This window comes from Athene noctua, chromosome 2 (genome assembly GCF_965140245.1).
Source record: "Athene noctua chromosome 2, bAthNoc1.hap1.1, whole genome shotgun sequence".
NCBI classification, from domain to species: Eukaryota; Metazoa; Chordata; class Aves; order Strigiformes; family Strigidae; genus Athene; species Athene noctua.
In genome coordinates, this window is record NC_134038.1 from 110064535 (window position 1) to 110077945 (window position 13411).

General features: G+C 39.1%; 1 protein-coding gene across 2 annotated transcripts in view; it reads right to left on the reverse strand.

Moving 5' to 3' along the window:
• RHEB (Ras homolog, mTORC1 binding) overlaps positions 1-13411 on the reverse strand; it is a 43441-nt gene that overhangs the window by 18234 nt on the left and 11796 nt on the right. Inside the window, exon 2 of one of the 2 annotated variants that reach the window (XM_074899881.1) lies at positions 5025-5096. In XM_074899881.1, the coding sequence (XP_074755982.1) occupies positions 5025-5096 (72 nt within the window). Of the gene's footprint in view, positions 1-266; positions 374-5024; positions 5097-13411 lie in introns of those variants that run through there. The other variant, XM_074899882.1, reaches the window with a different exon arrangement.

Here is a 13411-nt window from a genome sequence, read left to right on the forward strand (position 1 = left end):
CTTTTTCAGACTACTCTAGCAGCCTAGAATAGACCCAGCTAAGACATCATCATCACTGGTACTGGAAGCAGAGTGTGACAGAGCCAGTGGAAGGGAAACAGTGGAGGAGTCACCACAGACTGGGTGAGGAGAACTGTTAGTGTAGTGCAAAGGCTTGTAGCACTAGGAACAGCCCACTGCAAGAAATCTGCTTTGATGCAGTCATAATTAATGACTCCCATTTCTTTTCTGAAGCTTTTAAAAAATATTCCTGGTAAGAATTCCACCTTGGGAAAAACTTGCAACTGTGTTTAATGTGATCAGTGATCCTGAGGAAGTCTTCACTTCCAATTCCATCACTTCTCATCCTGGGACACACTGTCTTCTGCTGTGCCTATGAGCAAGACAAACAACCAATGATATGATTACTGCACAGTATGGCTCTTCCCAGTATGCCAACGACAGATTTAAGCAGACCTGAACAATCTCTGCAGTCCTAGTCATAACGTGAGCATCTGTGAAACACTGCTCATCTGCTGAAGCATGGGTAAAGCCTGTTTTAGCTCCGTGAAGCACACAGCTCTCAAAACAGGACATGCTTACACCCAGCCACGCATAACTTGAGTGTAGCTATATGAAGAAAACTGCAATCCCCACCTTCACCTACAATTGTTCCTTGTTCTGATGCCTTGCTGAAACTCAGAGAATTTGGTTCTGCAGTGAACAGCACAGATACATGTGTACAGTTGAGAGTACAGCAGTTTACAGCTGCACTGCAAAGAAACTAAACTCACTTTGCCATCAGAGAAAGTTCTGGTAAAATTACATGCAAACACAGCCCTGAATGCTGTTACAGCTCAGCAGAAGTGTAACTTATGCAGCAACTCCATCAGCTGCTGATCATCGTTACCCTAAGAGCAAGTATATTTTAATTGGACTAACATGAATGAAATGATTTGCATATGCAACTCAAACAACAGTGTCTGTGAAAACAAGCCATTATGATAAAAAAAAAAAATCAGTACCAGGCACAGAAATACAGGCTTTTAGATTAACAGTGCTACTGAGTAAAGGTATGAGTGGTATAACTTTACTCCCATAGAGCTGCTGGCTGGTAGCTAAATACATCCACCTCATAAGGGTTCCTTGGTTACTACCTTCTGCATCCCCTTCTACTTGTCTTCCTTCCAAAGTCAATGCCTGTCACTAATCTGTCAGGACGTCTTTTGCAACACTGAGATGTGTAATGCAACAGAGCTATTTTTCTCAGGAGCCTCATTTCCACCCCTCGAGAAGACTGCTCAGCAGCAGCTCCTGGGAAGAAGCATACTTCACCCTTCCAGTGCAGTTACCATGACATGCATGAACAAAGTTTAGCCTTAAAAATGCTTCTAGCAGATGCATCTAAACCTACAGGTATCCTCTTCATGACTACTAGGGTTCCTCCAGCCCCCTCTCCCTTTCTAATATGTTTCTACTCACAACTGTATTAAGAAACAAGGGATGGAGGTAGGAAGCCCTTGGGGGAAGACTGTTCCTTTCCTTAGGGAGCTACTGAGCCTGTTTAGGGAAGAAAGACAGACCACAGAGCTGTAGCACAGCGCTAGAAGCTTCTCCAAAACTGCAAAGAAAAGCCGAAAGGAGCCAGGCAAACCTCAGAGAAGCTGGAGAAAACATTTTTGAGACTCAAGCAGTCAAGATTTCCTGCAACACAAAATCACTGAATTAATAATAACCGAAGACATCCCTGCAAAGATGGGTGTGGGTGGAGTTACATGCACATCTTCATTACCTATTCCTTCTGACCTATTTGCTTTGAGTTCCAAATTAAGATTCTAGTTTTTATTCCAGCAAAATTTTTGAGTTTTAAATTGTTCTGGTCTTAGCTCATCTGAGCTCAGTGTCCACACAGATCTCTCCGCATACTCCTACTCTGCAAGGATCTTCCTTCTCTTTCCAACACTCCTGCAAATAATTGTTTCACTAGTTTCTCAACCTGTCTGTCTCAAGAATAGCCCCCCATCATGGTGTCACTCCTGTTAGTACATTCAGAAAGGGAAAATCTATTTTGCTACATAATTAACTCTCATCTCTGCTGCTGCCACAAAACGCTGTAAGTTACTCTTCCTGATACACAAGTTCAGTAGCAACTGAATTCAAAACACTCCTTAACTTAAATAAACTAACTTTTCTGGTTCTAATGTAATATAAGCAAAGGAAAACAACAAAGGAGTGCTGACTAACAAACACTAAGTGAAATCTGATGCAGCTTATCTTCCCCTTTACCAACTCCGAAGGTGGTAGAGATTTTCACACTGAAAAAACAAACTAGAATATTAGGTCTTATTCCTACTGTTCAAGGCTATATGCTATGTAACTTGTTTCTGTAAAAACTTAACTATAACTTGCCTTCTATACAATTTAGCTTTAGACTCATTTTTTTGTGCAAGTTTTATTATTTGAAGACAAAAATTATAAAGATTAAGCTACCAGCAGTAGTCCATCTTTCTACCCTTTCATCAGTGCTGGTAGAAAGCTGTAGGTAAACTATCACTAACAGTTTTCTGGAGGCAAAACAGGAATCACAGACTAGACAATTCTTTAGGCTGCATTTTTTTAATTTCCAAGTTTTGTGACACTAAAGGAGACCCAATCACTAGATGAAACTGAAAAGGTTTTATAATCTGCTATAAAGCACTGGAAAAATGTAACATTCTCCAACACTGTCCCTAGTATAGGAACCTGGACTTCTCAACCCTTTCTGCCAAGCACTGCCAACCAGATTTGAAATTACAGGCTAGGAAAACAATAAAAGAGTTGATCGCATACTTTGTGTCTCATTACACTTCACAGAATCAGAAACATACATTTAGGAATGTCAAAAGGCTGGATTGATCAAAGATTTATATTTAGAAAAAAAATATTTTTAAAATATTAAGAACTTTAGTCAAAAGAATGATTTTATACTCAACCCATCAAAACTAGTTTCACATGTCTGTCTTAAAAAAGATGCCTTCAATGCATTTTAAATTTTAGTGTTAAATTAGAATGTGTTATCTCTTCTGTTGTTCACAGAAGCATTTTTAAAACATTCTCTCTATCAGGCCTTCCCAGCCTTAAAGATGGGACAAACCTCCTACTGTTTTGAACCTCAGGCACATCTTTTATGCTTTCAATCCTTACTTCCCAGCAATACACTCTGATGCAAGAAGGGCCCTTCAATTTTCTACCTTTCAGAAAGCAAATTCCTGCAGCCATGCCGCAGATCACAAGATTTTCACCAAATGAATAATGCTGTTTGTTTTCCAAACAAATAAGAAATCAAGTGAAAAGTTAAGCCTTTTCAAGATGCCACTGACCAACACAGTTTTGATGGCCGTGACGTGTTCCGTGTTCATAATTCAGATCAAGCAAACAGTGTAGACTACAAGAGTCAAATAAGAGCAGAATTCATCCAGAGTGTATTTTCACATAGTTAAGAAATGCTACCAGTGAGACACATACAACTACAGAGTTACTAACAGCAGTTACGGATGTCAGGTTCTGTGGACAACAAGAGTTTGTAAAGGATGAAACAAGCCAACCTTGTATCAAGGTGTCAAAATCCTAAAAGAAGATACAGACTCAGTATTCTGGAGAGACTTCAATCCCATGTCTCTCAAGGTTTATTCCTTTCCACATACCTACATAAAACTAAAGGATTACTTTAAATAATTTGCCTTTATGTAGCACAGACAGTGAAAAATAACCTGTCCCAACTGATACTAAGATTTAAAGTACAGAAATTTAATCCCTCGTATTTTGTTATCAGCTTTAAAACAAACTTTATTTATAATTCTAACAAAATAAAAAGGGATGATTGGAAGTGTTAATATTAATGACATCTGTATAAGGACTAACAGATCATTCAGGTCAAGGGGCAAATTATCCACCCTGACTCACTAAAGCAAATTTAGAGCTTCTCAAAAAGTAGCATTTGAGTTTTAGTTCTAAGCAATAAAATAATCCTGAGTAAAATATCCTGATAGCTACTGATTTGTAATTATTACCATCTATATCCAAAAGAAACCTAGTTCTGATTACTTCAGACTTCCTGAGTATCAGATAGGCTTAACATCCTACTGCACAAGTTCAAAACAGTAAAAATGTGTGCTATCACTGCATTTCAGAAGTCAGTAAAACACAAGAACTCCAAGGTTACAATCATGAAATCAAAATTTTATTTGCCACATGATTAAAATGAGCCAATATGGTCAAGTTACTCAGCCTAACACCACAGAGGCTCAAGTATTTTATGATCACTGCTAGCTCAGAAAGAGGTGGTTGAATTGTAACAAATACAAGGTTAATTTGCCTCTGAAGTGACTTACTGCTGCTCTTGGCAGCATTTTTAGTATTAGTACTTTTACTCACCCACTATGCCAGCTATTCACTAATATTAAAACAACTGATAAGAGAAAGACACTTGAGAGTCAGTTACCCAGTATTCAAAGCAAGCTGATTGTGTACCAGACCTGTTATCAAGCAGCTGGAAATGAGTAATTTAAAAGATTATCACATCATCATGGCCACAGCACATCCACCTTCTAAAGTAGTAATTTACTCCTGACTGGTATTGCTGGCTTTGCGTTCATCTGGGTATACTGATCAAATGAGACATCTAAGAGTTTGGAATACTTGCATGTAGTGGCACATTTTCATACAGGTATGACATACTTAATTTGAAGTGCCCTAACTATATTAGGGGAAGCAGATGTCCAACACCACACATGTAATACAAAGAGATGCATTTTAGTCAGATGGATTAGGTTTTCCTTCATTTAGCATTAAAAGACAGTTTAGCTGTTTGGAGAAATATGCACACAGTGATTTCCATGCTGCAATACTGTAAACTTGGGAAGTGTTGGTTTAAAAGAGTAATATAACAGTTAATTAATGAGCTTTAATGTCAATACATAAATGCCACATAAGTAATATATAACCACAGTGGCTTCTGGTAAAAGTTAGTTAGGTAGAGAATAGGAGCTTGTCAGTTATTTACTTACTGTTCTCTATGGTTGGATCATACGAATCAACAAACTGTCCTTCCACAAACTGAATCGTCAGTGAAGATTTTCCTGTAAAGCAAGGAAATATTTAATCTGTATTGAAACAAAGCTTCAGGCTGTTCTCACTTTACATTTACTAGTAGATACACTAATATTTTTATAAGAGCCAGTATGAGCTTTGTATGGTTCATTTAAACCATCTATACAAGACAACCAACTGATTTTTAAATCAAGTGCCTATTCCTAGTAACTGGGTCTCCTGAACATATATAAAAATGTGCAAAAGCTACTCAGCCAGTGTTCTGCTTTTGTTTTAACATAGCATAATTTAAGTGCCTCCTCCAGTTTAAAACAAATCTAAAAGTAGCAGTGTCCAATCCTCATAAAACTAAATTTAACAAACTGCTATACTTGGAATGTTCTTCTGTCGAGAAGCAAGGAAAACTAGAAATAATTTTTAGTCACTGCACACAAAACTAGGAGCTTGGACAGAATTAGCCAAATTTGGTTTGACTAGGAGACTGGACATATTTCCCATGACAAAAGGATGATCTCAAAATTCTTGAGATCAATATACTCTCCTATTAATCCTCTTAATGCCATACTACAACAGTCTGGTGGATCCTTTATTTTAAGCATAGTGATTGAGGGGACATTGGGTTGTGGGTTTTTTTGAAAGCAATTTAACTGCTACTTTTGCAGACAACTTAACAACCCCAATTTCAGTTATGCTGATCTAATCATACCCCCCCTTCCCCAAAAAGAGTAACACAATGTTGTACTTAGTAGCAGATTAAATTTTCATTTTTTTCAGTCTTGAAATACTTTATAAGACAGTAAAAGCAAATCGCATACGTTGACCATAAAAATCACCTTTCAAGCTCTGCAACTGAAGACTACGAAAGCTTTAACACAATTTCCATTACAGCACATCATCTACACTTGGGAATCTACTAGATTCTATTATATTATGCTTACTGGGCAAATACAATCTTATAAAGATTGCCAAGTGCATTAGCTGCTTTTGGACATGAGCATATTTTCATGCTCCTTTATACTCTTCTCTTGGCAAGAGGCACAAACAAAATATAACCTCAAGTTAGAATTTAGACTCGAGACCACTCTACTCAGTGGAAGCTTTTCAATGACATCATAAGTAATTAATTTTGTGGTTGAACGATATAGTAAACTGTTTTCAAGAATTAATTACTTTGGATAAAGACCGCCCACCTGTAGTGCTCAGACAATGCTATGTTTATATTTTGCTGTAGAAAAAGTTATTTTCTAAGCATTTCTTCAGGGGATATTAAAAAACAGTTTTCCACTTCAACACCCCCCACCCCTCTTCTTGCTTCATCATACAAGGCTTTTGACCTGTTCACATTTGACTTTTTATTATTATCAGCATACTTAGCAAGTCATTTTTGTAAAAGACATTCTAAAACCTGAAAGTCAAAGTACAAGCATGAAAGTGATGCAAGGAAATTTGGCTTATTATTTGTAATTACATGTGCAGTCAATTCCTTCCATTAACTGCAACACTTACAGATTTACTTCTCTGGGAAGAAAATGTTACACAAGCAATGTTATTTGTGGATTTTCCAACAACCATAGCCTTCATCAACTCACTGCTTGGTTTATTTTAACACCACTACTCAGCTCTGCCATGCTTATCCCTTTGCTGTCTCCTATGTATCATGAGTTTATACAAGATACAATGCTAAAAAACTCAAGACAAATCCCCAAAAGTGCAACCAGCACACAAGCTTTTAAAAGTAGGTTTTCCTCAAATCAGGTTCTTGGACACCATTTTCTGACACATCCAACAGCACAACTAAAGATGTCATACTCACTGTGCGTGAGTTTAGAGACAACACTGCACTTTAAACTGTTGCTCCAACAAGGGGCAGGGGGAAGCAACCGTGCACATCTGAAATCATCCTAATAAGGACACTTAGACTATGCATCCCAGCAACTTTCTGAAACTGTGTATTTTGGACACCACTTAGAGTGAATGAACTTTCAAGCTATTTCATCTTTAGCTATAAGCTTATGAAGTTGGCTACCCAGAGTTCATGCCTCCAGATTCTTTGTTTTAAAATGGAGTGCTTGATGTGCTGGTAGTGACAAAGTTAACTATTCCTACATTAGGCTGTTATATCCTCAAGATTAGAGGACCTAAGTGAAGCACAAATCATCACTGAACATTTTTCCTCTTAAGAACGATCCTAAACTAACCAAAAGACTTGACTGCTACTGTCTGTCTACGCTAAGTCTGGAAACTGAATACTAGAAAGAAGTTGGAGCCAACAGAAAATGCCGCATTTAACATCCAGCTGTATTAATTACTGCTTTCCTCCTAACACTGAAAGAGAAGGAAACAAAACCAGACAAAGCCAGTGTTCCAACACTCTCCTTCTGAATTCCTCCAAGCTTTGTAACAAGCCTCCCAGTAATGATGTGTTTGTGATCACAAGAGGATGCCTGCTTTCCTAGATGAGCCACAGGGAAGCTCTCCAGTCTTGGGTACAGCCACCTAACCCCTCAGACTAAGTGCATGCAACAGTATCTCACTAAACCAAGGCTTCCAGAAGGGACACAAGAAATTTAAAACCTAAGTCATTAACACCCCACTGCCCTGACTCTGCCCATGTCCAAGAAGCACGCAGGACCATGTAAACAGCAGTTTAGCTTGAACTTTGTCCCACAGGTTTTATTCCAGGCCTTTGACCTATGCTCCTGGACAGAGTGGAAAATTAAGTTGACAATTTAGCTGCTATCTCCTCTTTCCCCAGAATGATCAGGCAACATTTTCATAGAGAATTACAACATCAACAAAACAACTGTGAGGCAGAGGCCAAGGAACTTCACACAACTGCCCTTACTGATATGCTAACTCCCATCTCAGAGCACTGCAGGAAGGACGAAGTGGGGAGATACTGCAGTCTAGATGTGCATATGCTGCTAGCACACTTCAGTCTAAAAGGACAAGAGAGTCTGACACCAGCAGCAAAGACTTGATTAATTGATTACTCAAGGGTGCATACCTCAAAAAAAGGCTCAGCTCTAAGAGACCTTCATTTGGAACAAATGCCAAATGTTTTTTAGTTTAATAACTTTTCCTTGCAGCATCGTCCAAACTGGTATTTTTAGTGTATCCACTGTCCTCAAGTTTTATGAGAATAAGTATCTGCTGAGACCAAAAGGAGAAGAATCATGAACAGAAGACAAAATCTGCTTGAAGCAGTTCACTAAACTGATGGAAATCTGTGATTTTAAGATGAAAAATCATTTGCAAAATCTTACTGGAGGAGATTATGATTTAACCTTTTGACTCTGTTCAAAATCGGATCTTAAAATGACTAGGAAAAAACCCCATTCAAATAAGGGCAACACTGGAGCAAGGGCAACAGGATAACTTCTCTGGATGTACTTGCTCTGGTAGCTCAACGCACCAGATACTCTATGGCAGAGCAGCTGTAAGCAAGTTCCAAGTTTACTGACTCTCCCTCTCCCTGGAAGAAAAGGACAGAAGGTAAAGACTGGGAGGAATGGGTTTTACAACCCTTTAGAACACAACTCCCAGGTGGCCAAAAGTTTAAATCACATTGTCCAGAACCACCCAAAGTGTATTTGCATACACAATTTGTTATTTAAGATGTGATGTGGGAGTAGTAAAGAAAAGTTTTCCCATTGTCAAAACAGAAAAGGAACAGGTTTTCAGACAGAAAGCCATTTCAAAAAATAAAGCTGTCATATTTCTGTTCATACAATAGACCACTCGCTACATAAAGCGGAACATCCCACAAACACTCTGACTAGTGCAGTCACAGCACATCAGTTTCAAATGCCACTGCAATTGTCAAGGCAAAACAATTGCCAAATTGAATTTTTACTCATCCTTTTACTTCTTGGACAAGAGCTGTGGTATTTAATCAATGTAGCCTTAAAACTCAAGTTTTACAACACTAGGCAGTTTACCAAGAAGATGAATAACCGAGCATGGGTGGGCTCATGAACAGCTGGCCTCCCTGAAGAGGCCATGCCCTCTCTCCGGTGCACCACCACCTGCCTGCCCTTCCCGTCCCATATCCTGATTCTCCTTGCAACAGGCAGAGGGAAAACCCAGATGAAATTCTTGTCTGCAGCCAACTTCCACCCAAACCCAGGAGATAGAAATGATGCAACTGGCCAGTGAGCAAGTCAAACAACAGCTCCACAAGCAAGGCATTGTGCAAGCTCGATTCTGCAGCTGCCCTCTAACGTGGCATCTCCATGATGACAGCCACTGGCAGCACAGTGCAGTTTATCTCAACAGGAAAAATTTCTCAATACTTGAAATCGTATGCACGAGCGATCAGTAAACAGTTTGACAGGGTCAAGAACAACTACTGAGGAGTTGCAATTCTCTGTTCTGTTAGAAGTTTAGATGCATAGTTTCTTTAACTCATCATTTTCTACTAAAATGTCCGCTTGTATACTTTGCTTAATTAAACACTCAACCGCTGGCAGCATCTAATCCGCTCCTACCACAAGCCTAGCACCTTACCTAAATTAGCGTCTACACAGATCTACTCAGTCTTACCTACAGAACAAATTAATTTAGGTTTTGACAGAAAAGGTTCAAGAAACTTCATAATGAAATGCTGTCAGTCATATCAAATTAAATAACACTCACGGCATAGCCAACTTTCAGTATCTCATGCACAGCTGAGCTCAACTTACTACGCTTCACAGAGATGAAGTTTTCATACTGAAAGTTACACATGATTTAACTGGAGTGTTGGGATCTTCTTTAATTCAGAATACCAAGATTTACAAAATGGAGACACCAGCATTTCCACTGTGTTGATTAGCTATTTGTCCTCAGAGTACAGAAAGGGACCAAATGACTTCTTAGAGCAGACAGAGGTTTAACTGGGTAGCAAAGGGAATGATACCATCACTTTTCGACAAACAACTTTTCACAAGATAGTACATGATCTCAGGACCCATCACTAGCTCATCATTCATCTCAGGCTTCATCATTAGCAACTTTCTATGGTTAATTAAGTTTTTTGCCCCCCAGGTACTAATTACAGCTACGTAGTTGCTATTTTGCTGACCATTGCTGTGTAGTTTGGTGAATTATTCTAATGACTATAAAAATTACACATCTGGGTCAATACAGAATCCTGTTCCTAAACCTCTGGAGACAGTAATACAAGGATTAGTTTGTGTTTTAGTCAGATACAACTTAATTCTATTAGACTTTTAATCATGAGGAATCATCACGTATAAGTATCTCCTTTGAGTTGTAGGTTTTAACCATTTTGTAGTCACTTCCTTGCGACATCAACATTATACCAGGATTAAAAAATTATTTTCTGATGCTTAGAGAAAACTCTTGCTGACAAACAGAGCTCAACTGGTGCACTTGCTCATATGATACTCACGCTTGATTTGTAATAGGAGTGGTGGCACTCCTCTCTCAAAGTGCTGTCTGAGCTTTCTGAAGGACAGACTAAAGGATCTGCCCTTATAATCCTGTAAGAGCAAAGTCTGAGGACCTCAGTGAGGCATCTTTTGGTAACACAGTGAGGGACTTCAAGAGCAGAAAAGACCTTCATGACAAACCAAACAGCAGACCAGCATTTCAGGACAACACAAGTGCTTTTCCACCTTCTATGGCACTCTATCTCATCGCTACAACTGTTTCATGCCTTCTCCTGATCTGTTTTTATATTAGGATATAAGGAAATATATTGGACAGTCTAATGCAATGTATTGCAGCAAGAACCACTCTGCGGTAGGAGGTTCACATGACTAACACCAAGAACACAAGCCTGCAGGGAGAAAAGGACACATACTTGTTTCTCTCCCTTATGCACTGCACAATCTTCTTGAGGTTTATCAAAGGTATTCCTCTGCAAGCCAGAAGAAATCTAAAAGGCAGTCATTTAGAAAGAAAGTTGGATGGCTTCCTTTATTTTCTTCAGATTTCAAAGCAGTCTGTCAAACTCACAAGCGTATTCACAGGCCCTTGTTAGGTTGGCAGCAATGAGTTTTCAAAACACAAACCAAGAGTCCTAATAATGCTATCTAAATCATGCTTTCTGTAAGGAAAGCAAGAAGAGCTCACATCCTTTATTCCCTGATATGCAACAGCAAGCTTGTTCCATCCTGCAGCAGTGCTCACCCCTCAATGTTCACTTACACTTTGTTGCAATGCATCAGATGTCCAGGCAAGCACATAGAGGAAAAAAATCCAGTTTTCCTGCAATGGCTTAGTTGCCACTTCCAGGTGTGCATTTTATCTCCATTTAAGTCAGTAACCTCAGCAAAGGATTGTCAGAAGAAATTTTTAGTTGTTTGAGTGCACAATCCAGTTACCTCTGCTTGTTATCCTTGCTGACAAAAACGGAGTGCCACAGTTTGTCTGGTATTTCTCTTTTAATGAGGTATACAAATTTTAATTCCACATGTTTATTATCAGTTGTCAAAGATGGAAAAGCTGTTACAAGGCTTAAGAAAAAAAAAAAAAAAATCCAGTAAACTTCCACAACACACATCTCACCTGGCCATGGTATACACACATAGATGGCTGCATCTAAGATGCTTTAAATAGGTCAAGGGAACTGCATCTTGGGGTCTCCTAACTACAAAGGAAATTCAGACATTCATATCTCAGTCAACCAGTATTTGCTTAAATAAATACCATCCTCTATATTCCCCCTTCAGACTTCCTACAGAAACTGTGCACTCCTAAAGTACCCTACCACCACCCTCCTCACAGCACCAAGACTGAAGTATTTTAGGTGGCAGCAGAAATTCAGAGGCAGCTTGATTTATCAGGCATCTACTGTTAGCCTGATTAGCAAATGCATTCCTAAATTCCAAGTTAGGCAGTACAACCTGATAGATTGCACTTCTAACGGGAAACTTATTAAGCTTAAAGATCAGACCCTAATGCTTCAGTTTATGACACACTTAGAGGGAAAGAGCCTGAACTTTTGGACAGATTTTCCCCCAATGAGGCAAAATTCAACTCATACTGCTGGGAAGAAGCCAAGTCCTCTCTATGCACACATTTCAAGCAGCTAATTAGGTATGTGAATAAACTTGACCTTTCCTTGGATCATCTGACATGTACAACATGAAATGTCTTTGAAAGATACTTTTAGTAATGGTCATTGTTTCATCATTAAATCAGTTTTAAATGCTATGTCATTAGAAATCAGAACTCATATCCCTTGCCTTAACCCATTCCATGCATTCCCCCTTTTCCATCTTCAAGATTTTAGTTTCAACACAAGGGAATGAACTCCCAACTTCCAGTCAGTTCTTTCTTGACACTAAAGATCACTGGGGTGTACAACTTAAATTACTTTCCTACAAGCTAGAAATATCAGGACTAGCAGGTTTTAGCACTTCAAGAAGTGGATTTTTCGAACTGCAGTTACAAGCATCAGCTCTCCGTCCACCACACAGACACCGCGTTAATGGCACTTGCAGCACAGCTGAATTTAACAGCAGAAACCAACGAACTCTACTGTATGCACAGCACATGGCATAGAGCAGCTGTTTAGGTTTTACCAGCCATTTGCAGCCACCATATTCCTTTTTTTCATTTCTACACAACTGGCAGAAGTTAACACCAGCCACGTTAAGTTACATGCCACTCCTAACCACCTGGAAGAGCAGCATGCCATCGAACAAGCCAGAGTGAACAGGTACAAGTCAGGATTTTAAACTTAACATTTCTATAAGAAAACAGGATAAACTCTGCTCTCCTCTTCCTTTCACTGCAAATCCCACTTATGTTTTTAGACCACCTGATCTACACTAATAACAGAGAAAGCTTTAATAGCACAGAACCCTTACCAAGATGAAAAACATGAGTCTTTCAAAGGATCAGTACTCTCACTGAAATGCAGATCTTCCCTAAGGATCTTCCTTTACAAGGATCTTTATGAGGACTGGAGCCACAGTAATGACTGTTGCCAACACTGTGGCCACCATACCTCACCACTGCCTACAACCAACACCAAGTAGAGGGCTAAGCCTCTGAAATATCAGTGAGATTTTACTGGCTTCTTTTTAAAAAAGGCAAATCTAGGAGCTTGGCCCTGAGTATATCATAATGCCAAGTAAACTGTCAGAAATGGAGTTGAAATGGACCCTCTTGACAGCACTACTGAAACACATACAAAGCCGGGCCTCGAGGATCTTCTTGGAATTCCAAGAACAATAGTAATAGATGTATTTCTCTCTTCCTTGTGGTAGGATGATAGACAGCAGGTACCTGACAAAATCTTGATAAGATAGTAATGGTAATATCCCCTCTCTTGGCAACATTACCAAACCAATAGTGTGATATATATCCAACAACTACAGATAGAAGT